Source organism: Triturus cristatus, chromosome 9 (genome assembly GCF_964204655.1).
Source record: "Triturus cristatus chromosome 9, aTriCri1.1, whole genome shotgun sequence".
NCBI lineage: Eukaryota > Metazoa > Chordata > Amphibia > Caudata > Salamandridae > Triturus > Triturus cristatus.
Window position 1 is genome coordinate 135,986,665 of NC_140592.1, and position 24,527 is coordinate 136,011,191.

Here is a 24,527-nt window from a genome sequence, read left to right on the forward strand (position 1 = left end):
TGCATGCTGCAATCTCGCCTAGACCAGCCGCTGCCACTTCGACACCCGTACAGTGGGTGTGCTCAGACACTTCGGACCCTCCAAGCCTGCAAGTGCGGGTAAGACTGAACAAGACCAAATCGGCCCCAGGGGAACTTGCTGGCTTGAATAGCACGTCCGTGCTGGAACACTTTTGACTTTAGAACAGAGACAGAGTAAACTCTTGAGACTGACTGCTAGTTGTGTTGTGCATAACCTGAATGTTGTCAATAGTGAATGGGAAATAACCACTATTGTTAGAGTGAGGAGGAAGTCGGACAGTGAACCACCGAGGAAACACTAGAGCCATAACCTCAGGGGGGCTGTGTAGTTGTTTGTGAATGTTGTATTTTTCATTAGCTTTAGTAACAGCAGAAATAAAATACTTATCTAGTTTCATAAAAGTGAGCATTTGACTGGACCATGATCTTTTGCCGCTGCTGTGCACATTTTGAGTTGTGAGCCTGTATCCACTCCCATGTACCCACACCTAGACCCCACCTAGGTAACATGGTTCCAGATAAACAGAATAGAAATGCAATTTGTACTGTGAAATTAAGCATGCCAATTAACAGATCAAAATTGGTAGCACGGTATACGTTAAGAAGTTTAAAGTGTGTCACTTTTAGAAGCAGTTATGTTTCAGAGTAAGTGGGAACGTGCAGATAGCTTCAGGATTTCTTGTAATATCCGTCAAATGCAAAATTGAAATAGCGGCATAAAGGTCACTTTATCAACTAATGTCCGCACATTTTCAAGAACAAACAGATCAGAATAAAAAGCTGGTTATCACTTTCTTTTGTTAAACAGCTGCTGTAATGCCAACAATGTGCCATCAAATTGTAACAGTCATAGGTTATTACAGTACAGTAGCTACAGCATGCTGGTTACAGGTGATCAGTGATGTCACAATTAAGACTTTGATAAGAAAATACGAGATGTGTTTTCATACATCTATAAAGATTGAGGCGCATTATACAGCTTTTGCTGTCCCTTTCGATATAAATAATTATTAGCTACTTAGCTCCTGGAATCTTTTAGATGTCGGATTAGTTTCAGAATCGAGTCAATATTCTCATTTCTCTCTATGTCCAGCAACCATTAGCCAGTAATGGATCGCATCTCAGTTTTAGGCTCCTGTATGTCTCAAAGTTTTGAAATGGTTTGATTGCCCTGTAAGTCTTGTTTATCTAACTTGCAACAACCTGTAGATAGTTGTCACATTTATTTGAGAGAGGAGCTACTTCGGTTTTAGTCCATTTGCTTCTAGTAGATACTTTGAAATGAATGGACAGAAGAAGATGACCAGCTGGAAGTCACATGGCAAGCTTTCTTTCTATGCGCTTTGTAACTAAGGTTGGATTGATCGTATTCCTCCCTGCGAACTGGCATAGTACAGTTAGTGCCATACAGTGTTTTGTGAGGGACTTAAACTTTATGTCAGCTTTTGCACTTTAAAGCTCTGCCTTTGTGTGTGTATGAGACTTGGTAGAAATTATCAATAGTAGTATGCTCTAGTAATATTCGGAGTCAGAACGTCGTGTCTTATTTTGTTAAATTAGGGATGTATGATTAAGGACAGACATTTCTGGTCTGTGGTGGAAGGGGGGGGGATAGAGAAGTATAATGTATAATATATATGTGTGTATATATATATATATATATATATATATATATATATATATATATATATATATATCGTCAATGCGGCTTGGATTCGGATCGCTCAGCAGCGGGTGCGAGTGTTGGGCCAAGCCAGCGGCCAGAATCAATTTTAGAGCAAATGACACTCGCACTCAGGAACCTTGCAAATATTTATTGTTAACAGAGTTCCCTTCTGTTACACCGACGCGTTTCAGCCCTGTCGGCCTTGTTCACGGTACCGTGAACAAGGCCGACAGGGCTGAAACGCGTCGGTGTAACAGAAGGGAACTCTGTTAACAATAAATATTTGCAAGGTTCCTGAGTGCGAGTGTCATTTGCTCTAAAATATATATATATATATATATATATATATATATATATATATATTTCTATATATTCCACGATGAGGAGACCAGACCGCTCCTCATAGCGTGGGTAAGCCCCGACAGAACAAGACAAACACTATCTTTGTGAGGACCGGTGTGTTCCTAGAGCCAGTCTGCGTAGTGTGTTTAAGTAATTTTTAGCACGCGCATCACAAAACTAAAAGTGAAGTGATATTTGCCTCCGTTTGCCTTGTAAACTACCCCATTATGAAAGCGCGTGTGGAGTTAGAATAGTAAATACACACTTCATTACGGTGAATGCCACTCACAATGATAGGTGTGAAATGTTGTGTAAGTGTGCTGCTTCTCAGTGGCACGTGCTGCTGGGTACCACAGATTCTATAGTGAACCTAGGATGTGCTAGATGTGTGATAGGGGTGTAAGTTCAATCTGCTCTGTTGGATGGTTGTGTGTGTTGTTTCGTGGTGCACACTGCTGTGATGGGCATGATGTAAGCAAGCTATATGGCATATATACGCGTCACGTTAGATGTAAGCAGAGTTGCGCCTAATGTATTCTGTGAAAGCTTGTGTGCGTTGAATCTTAGAGGTTAGAACTGCCCTGGTTTATCTTATAGCCACCTGGAGGCAATGTCCAGACTCTGTTGAATGCATATGAAGTGTTTTGTTCATTTTTTAAAAAAAGTTTTCTGTAATTGTTATAAGTGCTTGGTCCTATTGTCAAGTATATGCCAGCGGCTTCCAGGCTACGTTTTCCTCTATTGGTTTTATGCATCAGTTGTATTATTAAGTGTACATGCTAACCTTATGGGTTTTGTAGCACTGTGTAGTGTCCAAGACCCATCTTTCTGACTAGAAACTTAAAACATAAATCCAGAGTAACCTTTTTGGAAAATAGGTAATAAAGATGTAGGTGTGCAGTGGGTAAGAAACGAAGGCCCTGGATTTCTGGACTCCCACCTCTACCCCTTCCTCCCCGCCCCAAGTAATTATGACGTTCTGGTCCCATAATGTGTGAAAATAATTTTGATTGGGAGTGAAGCAGGCTGTATGGAGGTCTGAATGATTATTTTAGTTCTACGCCACATTCGATCCTTATTCTTTCCTTTAATTTCCATCCCTGTCTGGAGTCACTGCCCTAATAGTACATTACAATGTAGCTTGAGTGGCCAAGATACAAAGCCACACTGTCACGAACGAATTAAATACCTCTGAATTATCTTGTATGCAAAGCTCAATGCTCAATATTAGGTCAACCTCTGGCGAGTCTGATGCTTAAAGGTTTATTCGCATTTGAGAAAGAAGAGAAAAGGTGAGAATACGTCCTACTGTTGTATTGTGTGCGCACTAAATGTATAGAAAAACAGACTTGAGGCATGTACACATACGTACGTGCACCAATGAAACCTACGCCGAATCGGGTGAATGCATTTACTGTGACCCTTTAAACAGAAATGAGAATCTAACAAAGAAATGCAAGCGCCGTGGACTAAAACTATAACATACCTCTCAAATTCATAAACATGAATTTAATGTGAAACACACAGGATCTACTAACGAATGGCGCCTTGAAGCCCAAAGGAGCCCCGCAGCGGCTGGGCAATAGGACAATAAGCCAGGTCTACAAGAAAGAGAAGGCCTTTGAATAACCGAGGCCTGAGAGGCTGCTCACGGCTCGGTGAGGGCCACAGCAGCGCCTGTCACCACTGACGGGGGCCTTCAAAAGACGACGAGAAAGCAGCCGACACTTCTGGGCATTCTTTTGTTTAATTAGTTTCAGTTCTAAAACAAACTCTCCCCTCCCCCGCCTACACTCTTGACAAGAAGTTAAATGGACCCTCGCAAAGCAATTCGGGACAATAAGGATCCACGCAGCAAAGTGATTTTGGGGGAGTTTGTAAGTAAACAGATCGTGTAGCAATCCTCACACTGCTGAAACTGGCCCGGGTGTTTCTGCAGACCCTCAAACGCTGAAATAGTTGAGGAAGGGTTAATCTGTGGTGACTAACTACAGAGAACAACCCGGCTGGAGTTTTACACACCGTGCAAATTGCATCTACTTGTGTTGACATCTCAGCTTCAAGGGTGCGTCTCTCATAGTGAACGGAGCACACGTGCAGCGTGCATCATCTGGTGTGTCGTCGTGTGAGCATCACAGCTCGGAGTGGATATCAGAATGCGTGCAAGGCAGGAGCCTCCTGCACCCTGGTGCAGTGACCACATGTCAAGGAAAGCGCCTACGGCCGGCGGAATCAGACTTAGGCACTATAAAGCACTAAACCTTCTCCTTCAATAGGTAATGAGAGGTTAAGATGTTTGTTTTCAAAAACTGATGGAGCATACCTCCTCCAGATCTTTGACCCATGTCCGCCTTCCTCCAAAACACTATGATGTAGCACATGGATAGCCTAGTATTTTACTGTTGTTAAAGTGCTTTACATAAATAAATAAACACATTCATTAAAAGAGAAAAGGTGTTTACAAAAAAATAATTGTCTGCAAACTCAGAAAGAAAAGGACGTAGAGACAAGTGTCTCCGTTTAGGGAGAAGGCATTAGTAACTGAACCACCAGAACAAACCCTTAAATACATTTCATATACAAACATTGCAAATTATTAGTTTCGCTATTAAATTAATACAGCGTTAGGAGGCCACCGCCGCGCCTGGCAGGCGAATGAGCATGCGCAGTTATGCATCTAGAGACATTAACGGTCTTTACACTGCCAAAAAGCTATATTGCCACACTGAGACAAATATACTCGTTTCCATCTCTCTTACAGTAGAGACCTCACTTTTCATCGCAGGATACCAATTATCTGAAGCTATTTGGCGGCAATATCGGATTGTTTCACACTGTTTTTCAACCCTCCCTCCCGCAACGTGCCAATATCCTTTAATCCAATAACTGTTGTCTCTTATTAAAACTTGCTCGAACCTCCAAAGACTTCAGCTTTTGAAGAGGTTAATTAATGCTTCCGTCGTCCTTTTTAATGCGAACTGCTTTGCGTGGCAATGTGCATTCATAATGAAGGCAATTTGCATTTCTATTTTTAAGAGTAAAGCGAGTCTGCAGAGACCTCGGCCGCCATGCCTGGACTTTCCTCTTTTTCATATTTGGCTGAGAGGAATCGCTTATGAAAGCTAATGGGAGCCAGGGCCAGGCAGATGACAAGGCCGCGGGTGCCTGACTGTTGGGACCAAACTTCCGCTGTCTCCTAAAGAGAGGCTGTCAAACACCCTGCGGGGCGCCAGATCTCTCTGTTGAAGTCCCTAGCTCTCTTGCTTACCCAACCATTTCAGAGTATCTCATTCTCTCGGTGTCACATTGGTTAATGGCGGGAGTTCACGCTCGAACACCCTGTTTGCCTCACAATGACCAACTCACCCACGCAGGGCGCCATGGTTCCCGGTCTTCGCATGCGCATGCGCCCTGAGAGCTGAAACAAAGCTTGGTAGGTGTTCATATTGAGTGTATTAAAAATGAGCAGGCATGGGATTTAAAAAAAAAAAAAAAAGTTTCTACAGGAAACCTTCACAGAAAAAGGCAAGCAGCAGCGTGCCGCGTATTCGGCCAAGAGTCTTCGTTTAATAACTATTGTTTTAGATTCGGATGTTAAAATGACCGTTTATAACTGCCATATGTAACGGCTCGTTGCCACAACAGAGCCGTTTAGAGAAGATTTATTGAGGGAAACCAACCGTTCCTAGCTGCACCCAACAGAATTTTGTAATCCGTTCCTTTATTTATTTGAGTCCGATTACATGAGACTGGTGCCAGTGTAATTATGGGACACTGCATGCCCTGCAGACAGCCTGCATCTGCCTCTTGATTTCATGTTTGTGTTTGTCATTCAGGGAAAACGCAATTCCGCACACATTAGTGTAAGCAAACGTCCGTGCAAAACACACTAGGAGCAATGCAAACCCACGTGATCAGGAAACGACTTTGCAAAAGCACACCAGCACCATTCCAGGAGGGACTTTGACTGAATATACCGGAATGTCCAGGCCCAGACTTGAGCCATCATCCGCTTTTAAATCTGTCTTTCAGAAAGACATAATCACTGGGGTTATAAATAAATAGGGCATAAGGACCGGGCTAATTTAATACATCAATAATATACCGTGCAAACAACCCAATAAAGGATATCAACAAAATATGTGTAAACAATTAGAAAAAACACTAAAGTCAATCAAAAATTGCAAGGAGTAATAACATTAACATCTCCAACATGAATAAATGCCTTTAGTCAATGAGCGCCAAAATATTTCCAACACTTTTCAAGCAATGTTGACATCACAGGAAATTTATTTGCCAATAGCTTAAACTCTCGTTAATGCGAGACCTATTGCATTGCAAATGCTTGTTTGTTGTGACAGTGGTTTCGCACCTTATTTTTAGGTCTGGCTGCAAGTAAACTGAATTCTAATGACATGGAGGAGAAAATGGGGACTGAATGAAGAGCCATTGACAGTGAATGCCATAAATCTAAATCAGGCAAGTGACTTGGGGTCACTACCTTTAGCATAGGTTTTGACTGGGCATTTATGGATGCCCGCTTCACAGGAGCTCCAAAAGAGGTGGAGTATGAGGCCACATGGGCAATGAAACTGGCAAAAGCAGAGAGGCGGGACATAGAGAGATAATGTGCCAAGAAAAATGTACCGCAACAAGAGTTGAATCACGGTGGGAGCTAGAGCAGTGTTATGAGTTTCTTTATTTTTTACAATTAATTAAAATCATTGTAATACTCACCCTAGCACAAAAAAATGAAATAAGTAGTAATCTTGCAAGGTACATGGTTATAAATTCCACACCAAACTAACACCAGTATTTACCATAATCGATTATAAAGTTATTCCTTAATAACGACAGCAAAGTTCTAAAGAGCTTGTTGTGCTAAACTATCACGCTGTTATCGACCCATAATTTATAAAAGCTAGTTAGCAATAAATACATTTTAAAACATCGTATCTCGCACTTTGACTTAAAATACATTAAAATGCTCTACGCTTAATAAACTTTAAAAAAATTAGGTTAAAAGCCAAGCGCAAATTCATCTATTTTTTCCTTCTAACGGAACGTGGCAATTTAAAATTAAGAAATCTATGCAAAAATAGACTAAACCCAATTTTTAAACCCTGTTTCACGTTCGAAAATCGTTTACTCTCGGAGGTTGTCCGGAAGAGAAATAGCTGGAAATATGTTCACACTAAACAGCCGTTTAACATGTCCTACAATTACACTCCTTGGCCAATCAAAGGATTTTCTGATGCCACCTCCAAGTCTGTGAAGGCCCTCTTGAGAAACAAGCAGCCAGCTGTATTGTATCTCCCTTTAAGCAACTTTCGACTACATCAGTCGAGGTATGTATATTCAGAGTGCTGTACATTGGGCACAGCCAGAAATGCCTACTTGGTACTATCTTTTCACAAATGCGGACCACATGGCTGAGCGACTCCTAGGCACAGCCGCATAGTGAGCAAGCCCATTGAGGCCCTGTTCAATCTGCCATAGCGGTACTCTTTTAATGGAGTTAGGCTGAAACTCACCCACATCACTTACCATTTCTGGGCATTAGAAAGCGGTTGGGTTAATTGGTGGGCAACTGTAAAGAAACAGAGATTAACTGGCCATCTTCTGTGCCCTTTTTAGGTCTCGCCTGTGCCAGCGCATGCGCTGCACTGGCGAGACATATAATAAGCGGGATGTTCGAAGTGCTACCACACCGTTTTGCTGGCCTAGTGCTTGCGTGCGCGTGCTCAGCCTCCAGCTTTTAGCGCGATTACTTTCACTTTTGCCGCACCACTCGCGTGCTTGCCGTCGCGCGCGTGTGTGCGTGCACCTCTCCTTTCATCTACGCGTCTTAAAGAACGGACATTAGATGAGTATTATTGTATGGCATGTAATAGCAGCTGCGCCACAACCAAAGAGATCATGTATGCATTTACTAGGCAGGTGGCTAAACCACACACCTCTCTACTCCATTAAAAAATAGTGTTTGGCTTTCATGCAAGGGACTAAAAAGTACTACTGTCAAGCCAATAGCATATTGCTTCAAAAGGTTTCCTGGCTTTGTTAAGAATTTCCATACAGTCCTCTCAGCCTGGCAATGCTGCTTGCATTAAAAACTTCAGTAATCAAGCTCTCAGATTTAATGTGGTATAACTGTGCTGTGTGGTGGTATCTTTCCCTTCCTAGAGGAGGTTGAATCTTAACGTCTACCTCCTATCAGGGCCCTGTCCAGGTGTGAGACAGAGTTAAATAAATGTTTGTTTAATATCCAGTTCGGGATTCTCATCTCCTTTTCTGTGCTCAAAGTCACACTGATGTATAAAGTGAAGAAAGAGTGAAAAAGTGTAAAGAAGCGTCCTCCACCTATTTATCAAGACATGGGTTTCTAAGTAGCTGTCCTCTTACTAAGATGGAAGTACTGCGTAAGCGATCTAAGACTTCTTTTATTTAATAGGCCTGGGATGCTCACCATTCTGTAACAATACAACCCAGTAGCTTCAATTTAATTCCTCTCCTTGTGTTTTTCATCACTACATTATAGTTACAAACTGTTTAGTTAAAGTGTTTAACAGGCACACAAAATTATACAAATTAAGGTAAGATCAATCATAAGTTAACATCGTGGACAATCAGACAAGACTGAGGAAGTAGATGCTCTTCATAAAGGCTTCAAAAGGAGGAAAAGAATTGAGATGAAATAATGGAGAGGGAGAAAGGTCCAGAGTGTAGCGCTTTATGCTTTTTCAAACTACTTTCACTTTAATCTCCGCTTCCCCTTATTGGATTTTTATTATTTTGGTCTTATTTTACTATACAAATTTTCTCTCGATTTTAAAATTGGTTGAGAAATGTGATTATGTTTTGTGTAATTTTCTTTTTTTAAATTGTATATGCACTGCTTAAATACTTTATTGATTCTTGTCCATCCAAAATAATAATCCACTTTCCTACTAAGACCTTTCCAGGTATTCTACAACAGGTCAGGATGAAATCATTGGAGTTAATGCTGCGCACAAACTGAAAACAAAGGAATTACCAGGCAATATATTTGGCAAGGTCAAAATAATTTAAGTCAGGAAAGTTATCTTAAACAATCCTAACTTGTATCATTGCCCCCCTTCCTTCTTTTGATGTGTTGACACTATCCCTTCACCCAACTTTCACTTACCCCAAACATCTGCGAGGGGACCACGTGACAAGCCTAGACCATTAGAGCAAAGGATTAGACTAACCTTGTGCACAAAGAAATTCTTTCCTACACTGAAAGCCAACGGGCATGGTAAACATGTCACTCTGAACTGGGTTTTCCCCCCAACCACTAAAACATACAATCCCACCCCCTCTTGAATAAACTAATCAATCACTGAGACCTGGATAATTAGAGACATATTGTTCTTGCTCACAAAGGCTCCCATAACTACCACTCACTCTCCGACAAACGCACGCAGACTCTCACAAAAACATTGGCATAGCCAATAGGTCTCGCTTTTGGGACCTTATAAGTATTTAGTTATGTAGCAGAATATCCTTGGTGCAACAACACCAACTGTTGCATGGCTAAACACTTATAAGGTCCCAAATGCGAGACCTATTGGCTATGCCAATGCTTGTTTAACCAGATCTCCTACCTTTCTGTGCTCCGAGATAAGCTTAGCTTGCTTTGACAATAGATTTGCAATCTGCTATAAGGGAAGGGTACCCCCAAATATCATCAACCTCCAAGATTTTTAATGCCTGGTTAAAAGAGCATTGCAGATATAATATTCCTACATTATTACCTGCCATGCATTGTATTTAAGAGAGCCCAAAGCCGCCCTCACAGCCTTTGCACAGTATGACAAGAATCTAGCTTGAAGTATTATTATTTGCTGTCTAGAAAGGCTGAGTTTCAAGTTTATTAGTTATCTTGCTGGATTAATTAAAAACCGTTGCAAGAAACAACATCATACAATAAAACCATAAAAACCATACCATACCATTGCCAGAAGAAGAGCAACATACAGTAAGAATCAGCTAAGTTAAAACACGCAAGCCATGCTATACCATAAAATAATCAATTATGCGCAAATGGAGTAAGGCTGAGTTCTAATCGGATTTGTGCCACCCTGGTGCATTCAGGGAGGTGGAAAATTTGATGATAGCAATTGCACTGTGGCTTGTCAAGCCAAGCGTTGAGTTTATTTGGGAAGCAATGGATTCAAAAGACAGTGTAGACATTAGTTTACTGTTAACTACTTTCAATAATGCACTTACATCTGGGCATGACAGATTCTATTACAACCTCTGAAAAGTCCTCATTAGAGATTCGGGCCGAGCTTGATAAGGCTTTGATGTGTGTGGATTTTCGGCCTTTTTCATCCAACCAAACCCCTATAGCCTTTTCAATTTTTCTTTATTTAGAAACATGGAAACAAAAAGCAGTCTTTACTTCCATCCAAAAATAATCCTGTAATCTTAAATACATTAATTTGGATATTTCTTGTTCCACAAGGGCAGGCTGATGCTTCAAGTGATCTGTGAAGACCAAAGAGCGTCTGATCTAATAAGACTATCATCCGCATCCTGTAAAATGTTGACTTTTTGGCCAGCAAGTTAGGCGGAAATGCTCTTGTTCCATCCACAGAAAAAGTCACAAAATTGCCTGATGAAGTAAGGGCACTGAGCAGGTGTTACCACCACCAATACAAGTGGTCATCACACGCTTCATGAATGTCATTTGACACTAATCTTCACACATCAAAGGGTATTGAAATAATGCCCCCTCCAATTTTTCATGTCAGAATGCTTCAATAATAAAGATAATAAAGACACACAAAAATGAAACAACTTGTTGCTGAACCAGAAGTTTAGCTCCCTAGCACAACACTGTCATCTGCATCCCAGCCAATTTGTTCCCACCACCCTGCAATTAACAGGTCTTGCCCTGGACAAGATGAGGCATATGTGAAACAAATTCCTTTTAGTGGCATTTCGGTTAACAAAGATGGCACAGAAATAAATCACTGAATATTTAAGAACGCCCTAACCAGGTGCACTAAGTATGTATCATGTATTGGCTGATATTGTCACTGCTTTATAAATTATGGGTTAAAAGATGTTAACCAATTTTAAGTAGGAGTGGGCACAATTTTAAAGCTATTTCATTTGTGAAGAAGGGTTATCAACACAGCTCTATCCCTTTCCTGATCCTGAGATGGTGTAAGCTGGCCAGTCACAAATTATTAAATCACGCACTCCGTGGTATACTGTTTGATCTGTGTTGATTATTGTAACAATGTTTGTGGGCGTGCGTTGAGGTATCGTCCCCTAAACCAGGGTGTACCAAATAGCTTCAGTTGCACCTCCCCACCGGGAAGTGTCGCTCAATGCGCACTGCCAAGAGTTCAAAATACATGAATTTATTCAAATGATCAAAAGTATTCCAAAAGTTCCAATCAATACTTCTTTAATGCATTATGTAATTGTTTATGCTCATTATCTTCATGAGATCATAACATTATTTCAACAATCCATTGCTGGTTAATCATGATGAGGTAAACATCTGAATACGAGCCCCAATGCATTTCAGGCAGACGTACTGCCCATTTTCAGGGGGTAAATTCCTTCATGTGGTTCAAAAATTGAATCCAGTGGTCGCACACCTGCAGGACCAGTCCCCAGAAGATCAGAGGAATCGCAAAGGGATCCCCCCCAGCCGCTCTATCCCTTTCCTGATCCCTAGATGGTGTAAGCTGGCCAGTGCCACTGTCCCTAGTCAAACAAATCCTAGTTTTTTGATGGCAACTTATGTCAGAAGTTTTTTAAACCATCCTTGCAGTACGAGTCAGGTGTCTTTGCTCTTCGAGCTACACATTCCTCTGGGGTAGATTCCCTCAGGTCCAGACTATTCTCAAAAGTCTCTACCTTGTGCAGGGTTTTTTTTTAATGTGAGGGTGGAACATTGCAGAAGCTAGGCACCTCTTACCCAATCCTAGAGTGACACATCACTCCACCTCTGACCAGACCTCCTGCACAGCATTTTAGGAATTTCCATGATGGTGTAGTCTAGTGGTATATTAAAAGACCTTCTCTGAGAGCCTAAGCCCTCCCCCCCACCCCCCCAACTGCCACAGCCATCTGGTCCCTTCCTCTCCAAAACGTCAAAGAGCAACTCCTCCTGTGATTGGCTCCAGAAGTCTGGCTACCCTCCCTTGATTCTTTTGGTTGAGCTTTCTCAAGCCAGGTGCAATGTGAATAATAAGTAGCACATGCAAATTCAGGCCCCACCCTCTCTTCTCCCAGGAACAGGTCTAATTACTGGCTAATGGCCCTATTGTGTGCAAAGGCCTTTGTTCTTCTAGCTGGCCAGCAGGTCAATTAACTTGTTCCAGCAAAGTGATTCAAAGGCCCAAATCTGGGAGTGGTGTCGGAGTTAAAATGCTAACTCTTGAAGTGCCACAAGGAGTGCAGCTATGTGAAAATTAATGTCAGATCTGCATTCTGTATCCTTATTTGCTATAACATTGGTGCATCAGCCGAGTCTCTAGGCCTAACTATGGCAAAACTGCAGTTTGTTGCAGGTTTCGCCCATAATGCACACTTCAGGTGTACATACTCACACTATTAATGCCCACTATTATTATAAGGCCTGCAAAGGGGACACCAATCTCTGAAGTGTCCCTTAAGTGATAAGTGATACGGTACAAGTGTGCAGATACCAGACTGAGCTAAATAGAAGTCTCACAAGTTCAGCTACTAATCAAGTGCACGATGAATGCAGATATTGTAATTGCATTTATATAGCACTTACTGCCCCTGATGAGGCATCAAAGTGCTTTTTCGGTGAGTAACACGCTACTCGGGAACCCAAACAGGCGTAGTTGTTAATTAGTATAGAGAAATCTGAATTTAATTTGAGCGGTGGATATGTTAGTCTGTTATTTGGATTGAAAAGGATAGCGAAGGGATAGAAGAGGGAAGGGTTTGCATTTATATAGCGCTTGCTACCCTTGATGCGGTGTTGAAACGCTTTTTGGCAGGTAGCACACTACTCCGGAACCCAAACAGGATTAGTGGGGAATTAGTATAGGGAAATATGAAATTAATTTGAGCGGTGTACAAGTTAGTCTGCTATTTGGATTGAAAAGGAATAGGGGAGGGATAGAAGAGGGAAGGGTCCAGAAACGTTTTGTTTGGAGTTCATAGCAGTAGGAGGAGGCTTTGGATGAGTGATGGGGAGGTGGAGTGGGACAGTCAGCGGGAAGAGTTTAGAAAGGCTTGTTTGGGAGATCTGAATAGTAAAAGAGGTATGAGATGATGCAAGGAGGGTAGAGTCTAGAAAGAGTTCGTTTGGGGCTCACAGAGGAAGAATAGGGTTTGGGATGAGTGGAGGTAGAGGATATATTGAGAAGAGGTAGAGTGAGAAATAGGGTAGTGCATTGGAAAGAGTAGTAGAAAGAGGTTTGAGACGAGTCAAAGAGGTTTGAGACGAGTCAGAGAGTTGAGGTAGAGGATATTCTGCGAGAGGTATAGGGAGGGTGAGATATAGGGTAGTGCATTGGAGATGCTGAATTAGAAGCAAAGTAATAAATATAAAGATACATAAATACATGGAAGGTATGTATGCATAAGGAAGGTAATATATGTAGATTTAAGTTGTTGTTTAATAAACTCAGACTTTCAAGTTTTTCTGTACTTTAAGTTAATTTATTTTTATTTTATGTTCTTGCATGCATGCTGGCAGAACAAATCTGATATTATGTATAGCAAGGCAAAATGCCTAGCGAATACAAGTATGTGGAGGTATAGGGGTGCTGCATAATGAAGTGGAAAGCACCAATGAGTGAAAATTAATGTCAGATCTGCATTCAGTATACTGATTTCCTATACTATTGGTGCATCAACCGAGTCTGTAGGGCTAACTATGGCAAAACTGTAGTTTGTTGCAGGTTTAGCCCATAGTGCACACTACAGATGTATGTATTTGCAATGTTAATGCCCACTATTATTATAAGGCCTGCAGAGGTACAAATCCCAGAAGTGTCCCTTTTGAGACAGGGTACCAGTGTGCAAATACCAGACTGAGTTAAATAGCAGTCTCACAATTTAGCCACTACACATGTGCAGACATGTTCAAGAGCAACCAGCTCTGAACTCTAGGGGGCCTGATTACGATCTTGGCGGATGGGATACTCCGTCACAAACGTGAGGGATATCCCATCTGCCATATTACAAGTTCCATTATATCCTATGGAATTTGTAATACGGCAGACGGGATATCCGTCACGTTTGTGACCGAGTATCTCACCCACCAAGATCGTACCCAGGTCCTTAATTAGCTGTGCAGCAGTGGACCTTATCTTAAAAGGCTGACACTATGTGTACTGTGAACGAGACTCCGACAGCGAGACTTACTACCCCCAGAAGTCTACAACAGAATAGGTAGTCGAATTTTTTTTAAATCTAGGAGGATTAAATGCGGCGCAACCCTCTTTTCACACGTTGGAAGCCAACTGGACTCTATCGGAGGCTACTATCGTGCTTGACGGGGTACAAACCAGGCAAAGTGATGCAAGCATGGAAGCCAATGCACCAATCTCTAATTGTATCCTAGTAAGGTCTCACCTCCACCAGTGTTAACTCATAGCTATGCCTGAGTGCATATATGTATTGTACTTACAACCCAGGAAGCCAGCATCCGTGTCTCGCAGCTGTGCACCATGGTTTTAACAGCCATTCCTCTTTCACACTCCCAATCTTTTGCACACCTTGTAGCTGGAGATTTCACGTCATTTACAACAGCAGCCCTGCAGGTTTCCAAAGCACATGTTCTCATGCTGAATCAGTTATGGTCATTGTGCTATTCTTCACTTTTTACAACAATGCGCCTCCTCCTGGGCATTTTACTCTGTTCAGAACGCTTCGCAGTATTGTAGCAAGGCGAGTTTGCAGGGAGTTAAATATTCATACAGCATAATGCTTTCGGCAATTAACAGTGGCTGCTGCATAGCACCATTTCCCGTGGCGTTAACTCCGAGCTGCTAGAAAAAAAATATCAGGATGTTTTTCAATAACGTTACAAACTTTACATTTGCCGTTTCTAGGCGCTGTAAAAACAATGGTCGTTGTTATCCAGTTTAGCCGGACTTATTACACAATGCCTGTTAATTCTGAAGCAACACAATGAAACCCTCTCGGAGGCCCACACACCGTCATCCATTTTTACCGGCGGGAAAGCTGGCTAACCCAGCGCAAGCGTAGAAGCTAACACAGGGGCTCGCGCCAGCGCAACCATTTATCCACGCACGTCCTGAGCGTTAGTGACGTTCACCTCCCATGCTGTACGCGGTGCAGTCTTTAAGAAACGGACGGTAACTGCTAATGGAAACGCCACAAAACCATTTAACGTAAAGCGTGCATCACTTCTTTTCACCATTGTCCGTTCATGCGGAGTCGCGTGCCAGATAACGCGGCTGTAAAGTCAGTAAAATGGCGACCATAGAGTGCTTGAAGGCGGCATGAAGCTGGAAACGCTCGCAGCCGGCTTGATGAATGCAATTTCAAGTCCTCGCAGGACTAGGGACCAGACATTATTACGCACGTCGCGTTGCAACCTCAAGCGAAGGTAAAACATATTCTGCAGCTAAAATGAGGCTTTCTCCTGCCGGCCTCACGGTGAACTTCAAACGTCTACGCCGCGTGCCTCGCAATTTTCTACGGTAGTAATTTTTACTTTGAAGAGATATTTTTTTATACCTTGGGAAGCTTCGCCTAAGAAGCGGGGATGGCAAAGGCAGGCACAGAAGATACATTTAAAACACAAAAGTCTCATCGGGCCTCGTGCGTCGGTAACTTTTAAAACGGATTTAATGAAAAGAAAAGGATTCGGCTGCAAAGTGTAACTGCCATAGCTGAAGCGTGAATATGTATCTTATAGATTTATCACAAGAAAGAGCTGTGAAACCGGTCAAAGTGGCCGGACTTTAACCAATCAAAACTTTGGATCAGTTATATTTGAGGAAACACTAGCACTTCCGCATAAATCCTTAATTGTATGGAAAACGGCAAATATTTTTCTAAGTATTAAATGGCAAAAAAAAAAATCAAAGGTTGGCACCTTGCCTATTTCGGTAATTTCATTCGTAAGGGGTGACGCAGTTCGGCATTCAAAGAACACGATTTATCTAGAAGATTGCCGATTTTAGTGAATTGAGTCACATTTTAAAATGTATTGCTGCTGCGGCAATAATTGTCAGCAGACAGTATGCAGCATTGTTAATACTGCACAAAAAAGGCCAAGCACATTAAAAACCCAAGTACCTCCGGGCATCCTTTGTGTAATTCGGATCCGATCAGTTTTTTTCTGCTGTGGATACAGATGAACCACATCTGGCCGGTGTTGGAGCTGGACTGGTCTATCCAACCACCAGCGCCGTAGCATCCTGGGTAGCAGGGAAACAACTTCCATGAACCACAGTGACACGTGCGTCTTGAATACAACATTCTTTAGACACCGGGCAAATGCTTTATTGAAAGACTATTCTGTGAGCGTATTATACAGGAGGGCAAGCGTTTAGAGAGCCAATCGTACAGAAGGCCACCATTAAGTATAATGAAGGGGCATTACGCTAACACATTAAAGGCAGGTTTACCAGCCTTAAAAGCACATTTCCAACCCGCCTCTAAAATTGAGGACACATTTCAGCACCTCAAACAGTCAGTTATTATAAACACCTAGGTCAGTCGCATCAGCACAAGACAAAACGTAGACTGAGCATTATAGCTACCCATGAATATTCAAATAGGAATTAATGAGCACGAGGGGCTGTGCTATTTAATGCATTAACACCACAAACATAAAAGGTAATAACAGAAACAAACCCACATGCATTTTTCTGGCTGCTGCAGTTACGGGCAGGTGCTGTCACGTCAGCTAAATTCAAATTAACAGCCCAGACTGTCTACCTGTATAAAGTGTCGACAAAGCTAACAGTGACGGCTTTTGTACAGTGAACTGGCTTCTCAGTCTTCCCACCACAAGCAGAACAGCTAAAATATAAGGCCATCAGTAAAGCAAGCTTCATTCAAACACAGCACTGGCACACGACCTATCACCAATAAAAACAATTATCAGGTGCCGGCAAGCACTATCTCGCAGCAAATTATATGGCATTAATCAGGGGGCACGGGGGCGGGCACACTCTTTAGTTACCCTGAACTCTCTTTTATGGGGAAGAAACATTTGGAGTAGCAAGGATTGGGCACAGGGACTAACCATGTTTCCATGCCCTGCACCTAGCCCCCTTCCGCTAGCCATATCAGGCTAAAGTAAATGATTAATGAGGGGATAACACCAGCTTCTCTAAAAAAAAAAAAAAAAAGCACTGGCAAAGCCAATAGGTCTCGCCTATGCGAAAGTGAATTTCGCAATGTGTTTTAGCCATTATGTAGACCAGTGTGGCTGCTGTTCACCATTGTTAAAATAATTAGTGTGGTGTGGAGTGGGGTGGATTGGGATAGAGTGGAATGGGGTAGATCGGGGTAGAGTGGAATGGGGAGAATGGCATAGGCACAGAGTGAGGTGGGGTAAAATGGAGTGGGGTGGATTTGGGTGGAGTGGGGGAGTTGGGTAGATTACCGTGGTAGACTGGAATGGGGTAGACTGAATTGCGGTAGATGGGTGTGGACTGGGGTAAAATGGAGTGGAGTCGGGTAGAATGGAGTAGATTGGAGTGGGCTAGATTGGGTACAGTTGTAGTAGGGTAGAATGGAATGGATTGGGGTAGATTGGAGTAGCTTGGAGAGGGGTAGATTGGGAAGAGTGGAGCAAGGTAGATTGTATGTGGTGTGGGGTAGATTGGAGTGGAGTCGTGGAGTGGGGTAGATTGGGACAGATTTGAGTGGAGTGGGTTATATTGGAGTGGGTTATATTGGAGTGAGGCAGATTGAATTGGTGTAGATTGGTATGCAGAGGGGTAGAATGGAGTGGGACAGATTGGAGTGGGGTAATTCGGGGAGGAATTGAGTGGGATATATTGGGATCGACTGGAGTGGGGTAGATTGGAGTGAGGCAGATTGGAGTGGAATAGATTGGGTGGATTATGGTAGAGTAGACTGGCGCAAAGCCAATAGGTCTCCACTATGCGAGAGCTATTAACTTTGCCAATGTGTTTTAGCCATTATGTACACCAGTGTGTCTGCTGTTTAGCATGACTAAAATCTAGTGGTGTGGAGTGGGGCAGGGTGGGGTAGAACAGAATGGGGTAGAGAATGAAGTGGGGAGTATTGGGCTAGAGTGGGGTAGATTGGAGTGGGGGAGTTGGAAAGATTAGTGTGGTAGATTGGAGTGGGGTAGAATGAATTGAGGTAGATTGGGGTAGTTTGGAATGGGGTAGATTGGAGTGGATTAGAGTGGGGTATATTGGGGTAGAGTTAAGTGGATTATATTGGGGTAGATTGAAGTGGAGTGAGGTAGATTGGGGAAAAGTGTTGTGGGTGGACTGGGGTAGACTGCAGTGGAGTTGGGTAAATTGGAGTGGGGATGATTACAGTAGGGTGAAAATGGAATGGAGAGGGGATAGATTAGGGTAGTTTGGAGTAGGGTAGATTGGGGTATCGTGAAGTGTAGTAGACTGGGGTGGGGTAGACTGGTGTGGGGTGTATTGGGATGGGTTGGGGTAATTGGAGTGGATTGAAGTTGGGTAGATTGGGGTGGAATGGGGTAGACTGGAGTGGAGTGGGGTAGATTGGGTAGAGTTGAGTGGGATATATTGGGGTAGATTGGAGTGGGGTAGATAAGAGTATATTGGAGTAGAGTCTGGCAAATTATGCTGGAGTGAGGTAGAGTGGAGTGCTGAAGTTTGAAGTGGGACAAATTGGGTGGATTACGGAAGGGTAGACTAGAGTGAGGTGGGGTAGAGTTAGGTGGGGTAGAGTTAGGTGGAGTAGAGTGAGGTGGAGTAGATTGGAGTGGAGTAGATTGGAGTGGAGTAGATTGGAGTGGAGTAGATTGGAGTGGAGTAGGATAGGAGAGGTGTGGGGTAGATTGGGATGGGGTGGAGTAGATTGGGGTGGGGTGGGGGTAGACTGGAGTAAAGCAGAGTAGACTGGGGTACATGGTAGTGGGGAAGATTGTATGAGGTAGGGTGGGATGGAGTGGGGTGGATTGGGTTGGAGTTGGTTAGATGGGATTGGAGTGAGATAGATTTGAGTGGCATGCAGTAGATTGAAGTGAAGTGGGGTAGATATGGGTGGTGTGGAGTCTGGTAGAGTGGAGCGTGGTAGATTAGAGTGGAGTGTGGTAATGTGGATTGGGGTAGATTGTGGTACATTGGCATGGGGAGAGGATTTGGATAGATTGCAGTGAAGTTTGGAGTGGAGTGATGTAAATTGGAATGGACTGGGGTAAATTGGACTGGGGTAGATTGGAGTGGAGTAGAATGGGGTGGGGTAGACTGGAGTGGGGTGGAATGGGGTAGATTGGAGCAGAGTGGGGTAGGTTTGAGTGGAGTGCAGTAGATTGGGGTGAAGTGGGGGGGGGGGATTTGGGTAAGGTTGATTGGGTTACATTTAGTGGAGTGGAGCAGATTGGAGGGGAATAGAGTGTGGCAGATTTGGGTGGTGTGGAGTGTGGTAGAGTGAAGTGGGGTAGATTTGAGTCGAGCGGGGTAGATTGGAGTGGAGTAATTGTGGTGGATTGTGGTAGATTAGAGTGGAGAGGATTTGGATGGACTGCAGGGGAGAGTGGAATGGGATAAATTGAAACAGAGTGTGGCAATTGGACTGGGCCTCCCTCCAGACTTAATCAGGAGTTCTCAGGTCCGGCTATTTTGCTGAGGGGCCTATGTTACACCCCTGGGACTGGGGTAGATTGGTGTAGAGTGAAGTGGGGTAGATTGGAGTGGAGTGGGTTGGATTGGGGTAGAGTGGGGAGTTAGACTGGAGTAGATTGGAGCAGAGTGGGTTAGATGTGAGTGGAGTGCAGTAGACTGGGTGTGGAGTGGGGTGGTACATTTGGGTGAGGTGATTTTATTGAGTGGGGTGGAGTAGCGTAGATTGGAGGGGAATGGAGTGGGGTAGCATAGAGTAGCGTAGATTGGAGAGGGGTAGCATAGAGTGAAGTGGAGTGGGGCGATTTGGGTAGTGTGGTGTAGATTAGAGTGGGGTAGACTGGAGTTGAGCAGGGTAGATTGTGGTAGACTGGAGTGGGATAGATTGTGGTAGATTGGAGTGGAGTAATTATGGTGGTGTACGGTAGATTAGAGTGGAGAGGATTTGGTTAGACTGGAGTGGAATTTGGAGTGCAGTGGCATAAACTGAAACAGAGTGGGGTAAAATGGACTGGAGTAGATTGGTGTGGAGTAGAGTGGAGTGTGGTAGATTGGAGTGGAGTCAGGTAGTTTAGAGTAGAGTAGGTTGGATTGGGGTACATTAGAGGGCGGTGGATTGCGGTAGATTGGGGTAGATTGGTGCAGAGTGGGGTAGATGTGAGTGGAATGTGGTAAGACTTGAGTGGGGTGGGGTTGATTGGGTTATATTGAGTGAGTGGGATAGATTGGAGCGAACAGGAGTATATTGGAGGGAAATGGAGTGGGGTAGATTAAATCGTATTGAGAGGAGTGGGGTAGATTGGGGTAGAGTGGAGTGGAGTGGGGTGGGTAAACTGGGGTGGGGTAGACTGGAGTAGAGTAGGGTAGTGAGGAATAATGTGCCGGGACAAATATACAAACTGCAATAACAAGAAAAGTGTACCATCAAGCTACAATGCCAATAGAAGTATAGCATCAGACCGAGGCTCACTATATAACTGCATACAGGAAGTATATCATAAAACTATAATGTCCAGGTAAGGACATAATGAGAATGTAGTTCTCCAGTATATCTGCTACCATAGCACTGCCAATTAAATGTGCTACCAGACTGTGGCACTCAAGCGCTTTCTTTATAAATATATACAGACATATGTGCATGGATTCAAAGTTCATTTTACCAGTCCACTACTGGCGGTGCCAGATGCCAGAGCTGCTGAACAACCAAGCTGCCTAGTTCTGAATCCACCTCACGTCTCTATTACTTCCACCACCTTACACTTCCTTCCTCTTTATCAAACTCTTGCAAGTGTCGTGTCACCACTGCTTTCTCGATTATTATTTTTTCTCTCCCTTATGCCTTTTTATACTCTTTTCTATAGTTTTCTCTTTCTTGCTCGGTGTCAAAGTCTGATGATGAAAAATAAGACCTGGTCCCCAAAACGAGTGCTGGTGTCCACCACCTGCAGCTATCTACAGAAGCATGCAAACATTGGGTGCGCAATAGTTCTTAACCAGTGGTGCTAAAGTATCTCTCAAAAATTATAAAACAGGCTTACTTGTGTCAGTCTGCCAGCAGACTGCAACAATCTATCCGTAGCAATACTAATGTTACATCAAATGAAACAATATGTGTCCATTGATTGTTTGCAGTTCATTAGAAGTACCTTCCAATTTGATGCCATAGCCTTGAAAGCACAACAACAATGGCCTTCATGACCCTCCATTATTAATTCATATTCTCAGTGAGCAGCTTGTTTTTGGTGTCTACTAATGATGATACAGACCTGTCCTAAATCGATAATAGACCAAGAAGGAGCAATATGAACAACAATGCAAGAATCTTCTCAATCCACAAAGGGACATGGTGCACTATTATGAGCATCACATTCCCTTCCACACTTCACAACACAAGCACTTGCAATTTTGGATGACATTTCTATGCCATACTAACACTTTGAACATCAACTTTTCTTAAACATTGCCCTGGCATATCCAAGTAGCAAGACTGGCACAAAAAGACAATCACAACACTATTCTGAAAAATTAACACTTTGTTGTCAAAACTAACATTTATTTCTTATGTTTGTTTTATTATTTTATTTTACAGACTTTTGTGTCAGTACAATATTGTTTAGCATTTGAGCATGCTATAAGGGATAAAGTACTCCCTGCCGTCCATTATAAGGATATTGCAAGTCACCGAGGAGTTCCATAATCATATAGAGGAACACGGCAGAAGGCAGAGTTCCTTTATAAGGTTATGGAACTGCGAGGTGACTTGCGATATCCTTATGTATGGCAAAGGGTACTTCATTCCATATAATACATGGTCACTCCATCACCTTTCCCACAAACCACTTAAAACCTTGGAGCACGGCTCTTTCAGAAAGAGAGACCATGTTTGCAAACATGAAAAATACAGACAGAACCTCTAGCAGAAAACTAAACAGAAAAAACCTGTTCGATATTTGTTGCAAAAAGATATTAGAAACAGGTCAATACAAGTTAGTTTAAAAACAAAAAGCTACAGTAACTCTACCTCGGAAGGCATAGAAACATGCAGAAAGATTCTAACTTTTCTATAAATATCTAAGGAATGCAAAAAATAATCATGTCATTCTGCTAGTCACTGTAAGCTAGAAAAACAAAGCAGAAGAAAGAAAAGCACCTTTTCATTTTTTTTAATTTTTTTATTTCAAATCATTTTTATTGAAATAGCAAAGACAGTACAGTAACTCTTCCGTACAAAAAGGTCAAATCAGTCCATGTCCGAAACTACAATACAAAAACAGAAATCAATAGAAACAAATAGCTACGCAAATAATAATAAAACAAATCACTCCAGCTTGCATCATCAGTATACAGGTACAACTGTGTATATACAATGCCTAATGTGTGGGTGCGGCGACCCTGGTCTCAAAAAGTTAATCATGACCCAACTCCCAACCCCAAACAAAGGGACCAAGCCCCAGCAAAATCTCAAGGTGGCTCGTAATGAAAGGAGGAGGCGTCCAATGATTTCCAAAGCCTTCTGTTGGAAGGGCTCCAAGTAGAAGCTTGCAGGGCCGGATTATTAGAGCCTCTTAGGAAGGATAACCATTCCTGCCAGATTTTGAAGCTCACCTCCTTCGCATTTTTCCATTTGCAAAGAACCACTTTACATGCCATCGTTAACATTAAGTCCAAAAGCTGGCGATCTTGGACTGTTGGTATTTGTGGGTCCAGCGCCCCCAAAAGAACGTACACAAAGTCTTGTACAGGCCGTATCTTGAATACATGATAAATGCAGTCAAATATTTTCCCCCAGTAATCCCCTAGTGAAGGACAGGTAAACAGCATGTGTGCAAGATCACCAGAGCCTGATTGACAATTCCAACATTCAGGAGACTCCTTTAATTTACATTTGAAAAGCTTTTCAGGCGTCCAATATGCCCTGTTAAGCAGCATGTATTTCGTTTGAAATAGGATGGGTGAGACTTTGTGTGTCAGGGCCAACTTATGGATCATATCCCAGTCAAAAGCTATGCCTGTTGAATTTGGCTCAGCCTCCCATATCGATTCCACCCTTTTATGTTTTGCTGTGGGCAAAGGCAATAACAATTTATACACCTTGGACACGAAGTGGCCAGCATGCACAAGACGAGGGATATGAAGTATTAGCCATGGGGTATAAGGAGAGAAATTACGCGCGGTCAGCATCGCTTTGATTCGTAGAAAGTCATAAAAATCCATTGGGGTAAGATCATACCTCTGTTGCAAGGTCGAGAACGGCAGTGGAGCCCTATCATCATATAAGTCCCTCACCAAATTAATGCCCCTCTTGGACCAAGAGTCCCAGACTAGACTACTACCATTATATTTGAGATGGGCATTTCTCCACAAGGACATAAACGACGACCTAGCGAATGTCAGCTTTGTTTTATGCATTTGGTCGAGTCTAAGCAATGCCCTTCTAGTATTCAGCAGGATATATTTGGAGTGTGGTAGGTGTGACAGGTCCATTGTAAGAAGAGCTTCTAGAGGCGCATGGTCTACCAGTGACTCCTCAATATTAACCCATAGTGGCGTATAAGCTGGGGATTTTATTAACCACTGGGCACCCTGTTTGCAAAGATACGCTGTCTGATAGTTCCTAAACGAGGGGAGACCCAGGCCACCTTTATCTTTTGCTAATTGCAGCTTCTTCAGTGAGACTCTGGCTTTCTTGCCCTGCCACAAAAAACTACCAAACAGCTGATCTACCTTATTAATAAAATTATCCGAGAACGTCATAGGGAGCATGCTGGCCAGATAGTTAACCAGCGGAGTTGACATCATTTTGAGCGTCTCCGCTCTACCCCACTAGGAGAGAAACTTTGGAGACCAACCCTCCAGTAATGTAGATATCTTTTTGAGGGTCAGTTCTTCATTCACTTTCAGCGTAGAGATCAAATCTTTATCGAAGTCTAGCCCCAAATATTTAAAGCACCGAGGCTGCCATGTAAGACCGGAATCCCCAATGATCCCTTTATCCCCAACATTGTTCAGTAGCTTAACCTCCGTCTTGTCTTTATTGAGTTTATACCCAGATACTCTGGAGAAGTCTTCAATAACAGACATGAGTGCAGGTATGGCCTCATCCGCTCTTTCTGACATGACAAGCACGTCATCTGCATATGCCGTTAATTTAACAGTGCAATCTCCAAACGGAATACCAGCTATCTTGGGGTCATT

General features: G+C 42.9%; 1 protein-coding gene across 2 annotated transcripts in view; it reads right to left on the bottom strand.

The window, feature by feature from the left end:
* The window catches only part of SFMBT1 (Scm like with four mbt domains 1), a 482,765-nt gene that overhangs the window by 295,265 nt on the left and 162,973 nt on the right, over nt 1-24,527 (bottom strand). Inside the window, exon 1 of one of the 2 annotated variants that reach the window (XM_085624541.1) lies at nt 5,395-5,452. The exons of the other annotated variant lie outside the window; for it this stretch is intronic. Within the exon in view, the coding sequence (XP_085480667.1) occupies nt 5,395-5,434 (40 nt within the window). The 5' untranslated portion in view covers nt 5,435-5,452. Of the gene's footprint in view, nt 1-5,394; nt 5,453-24,527 lie in introns of those variants that run through there. 2 annotated transcript variants of the gene reach the window in all.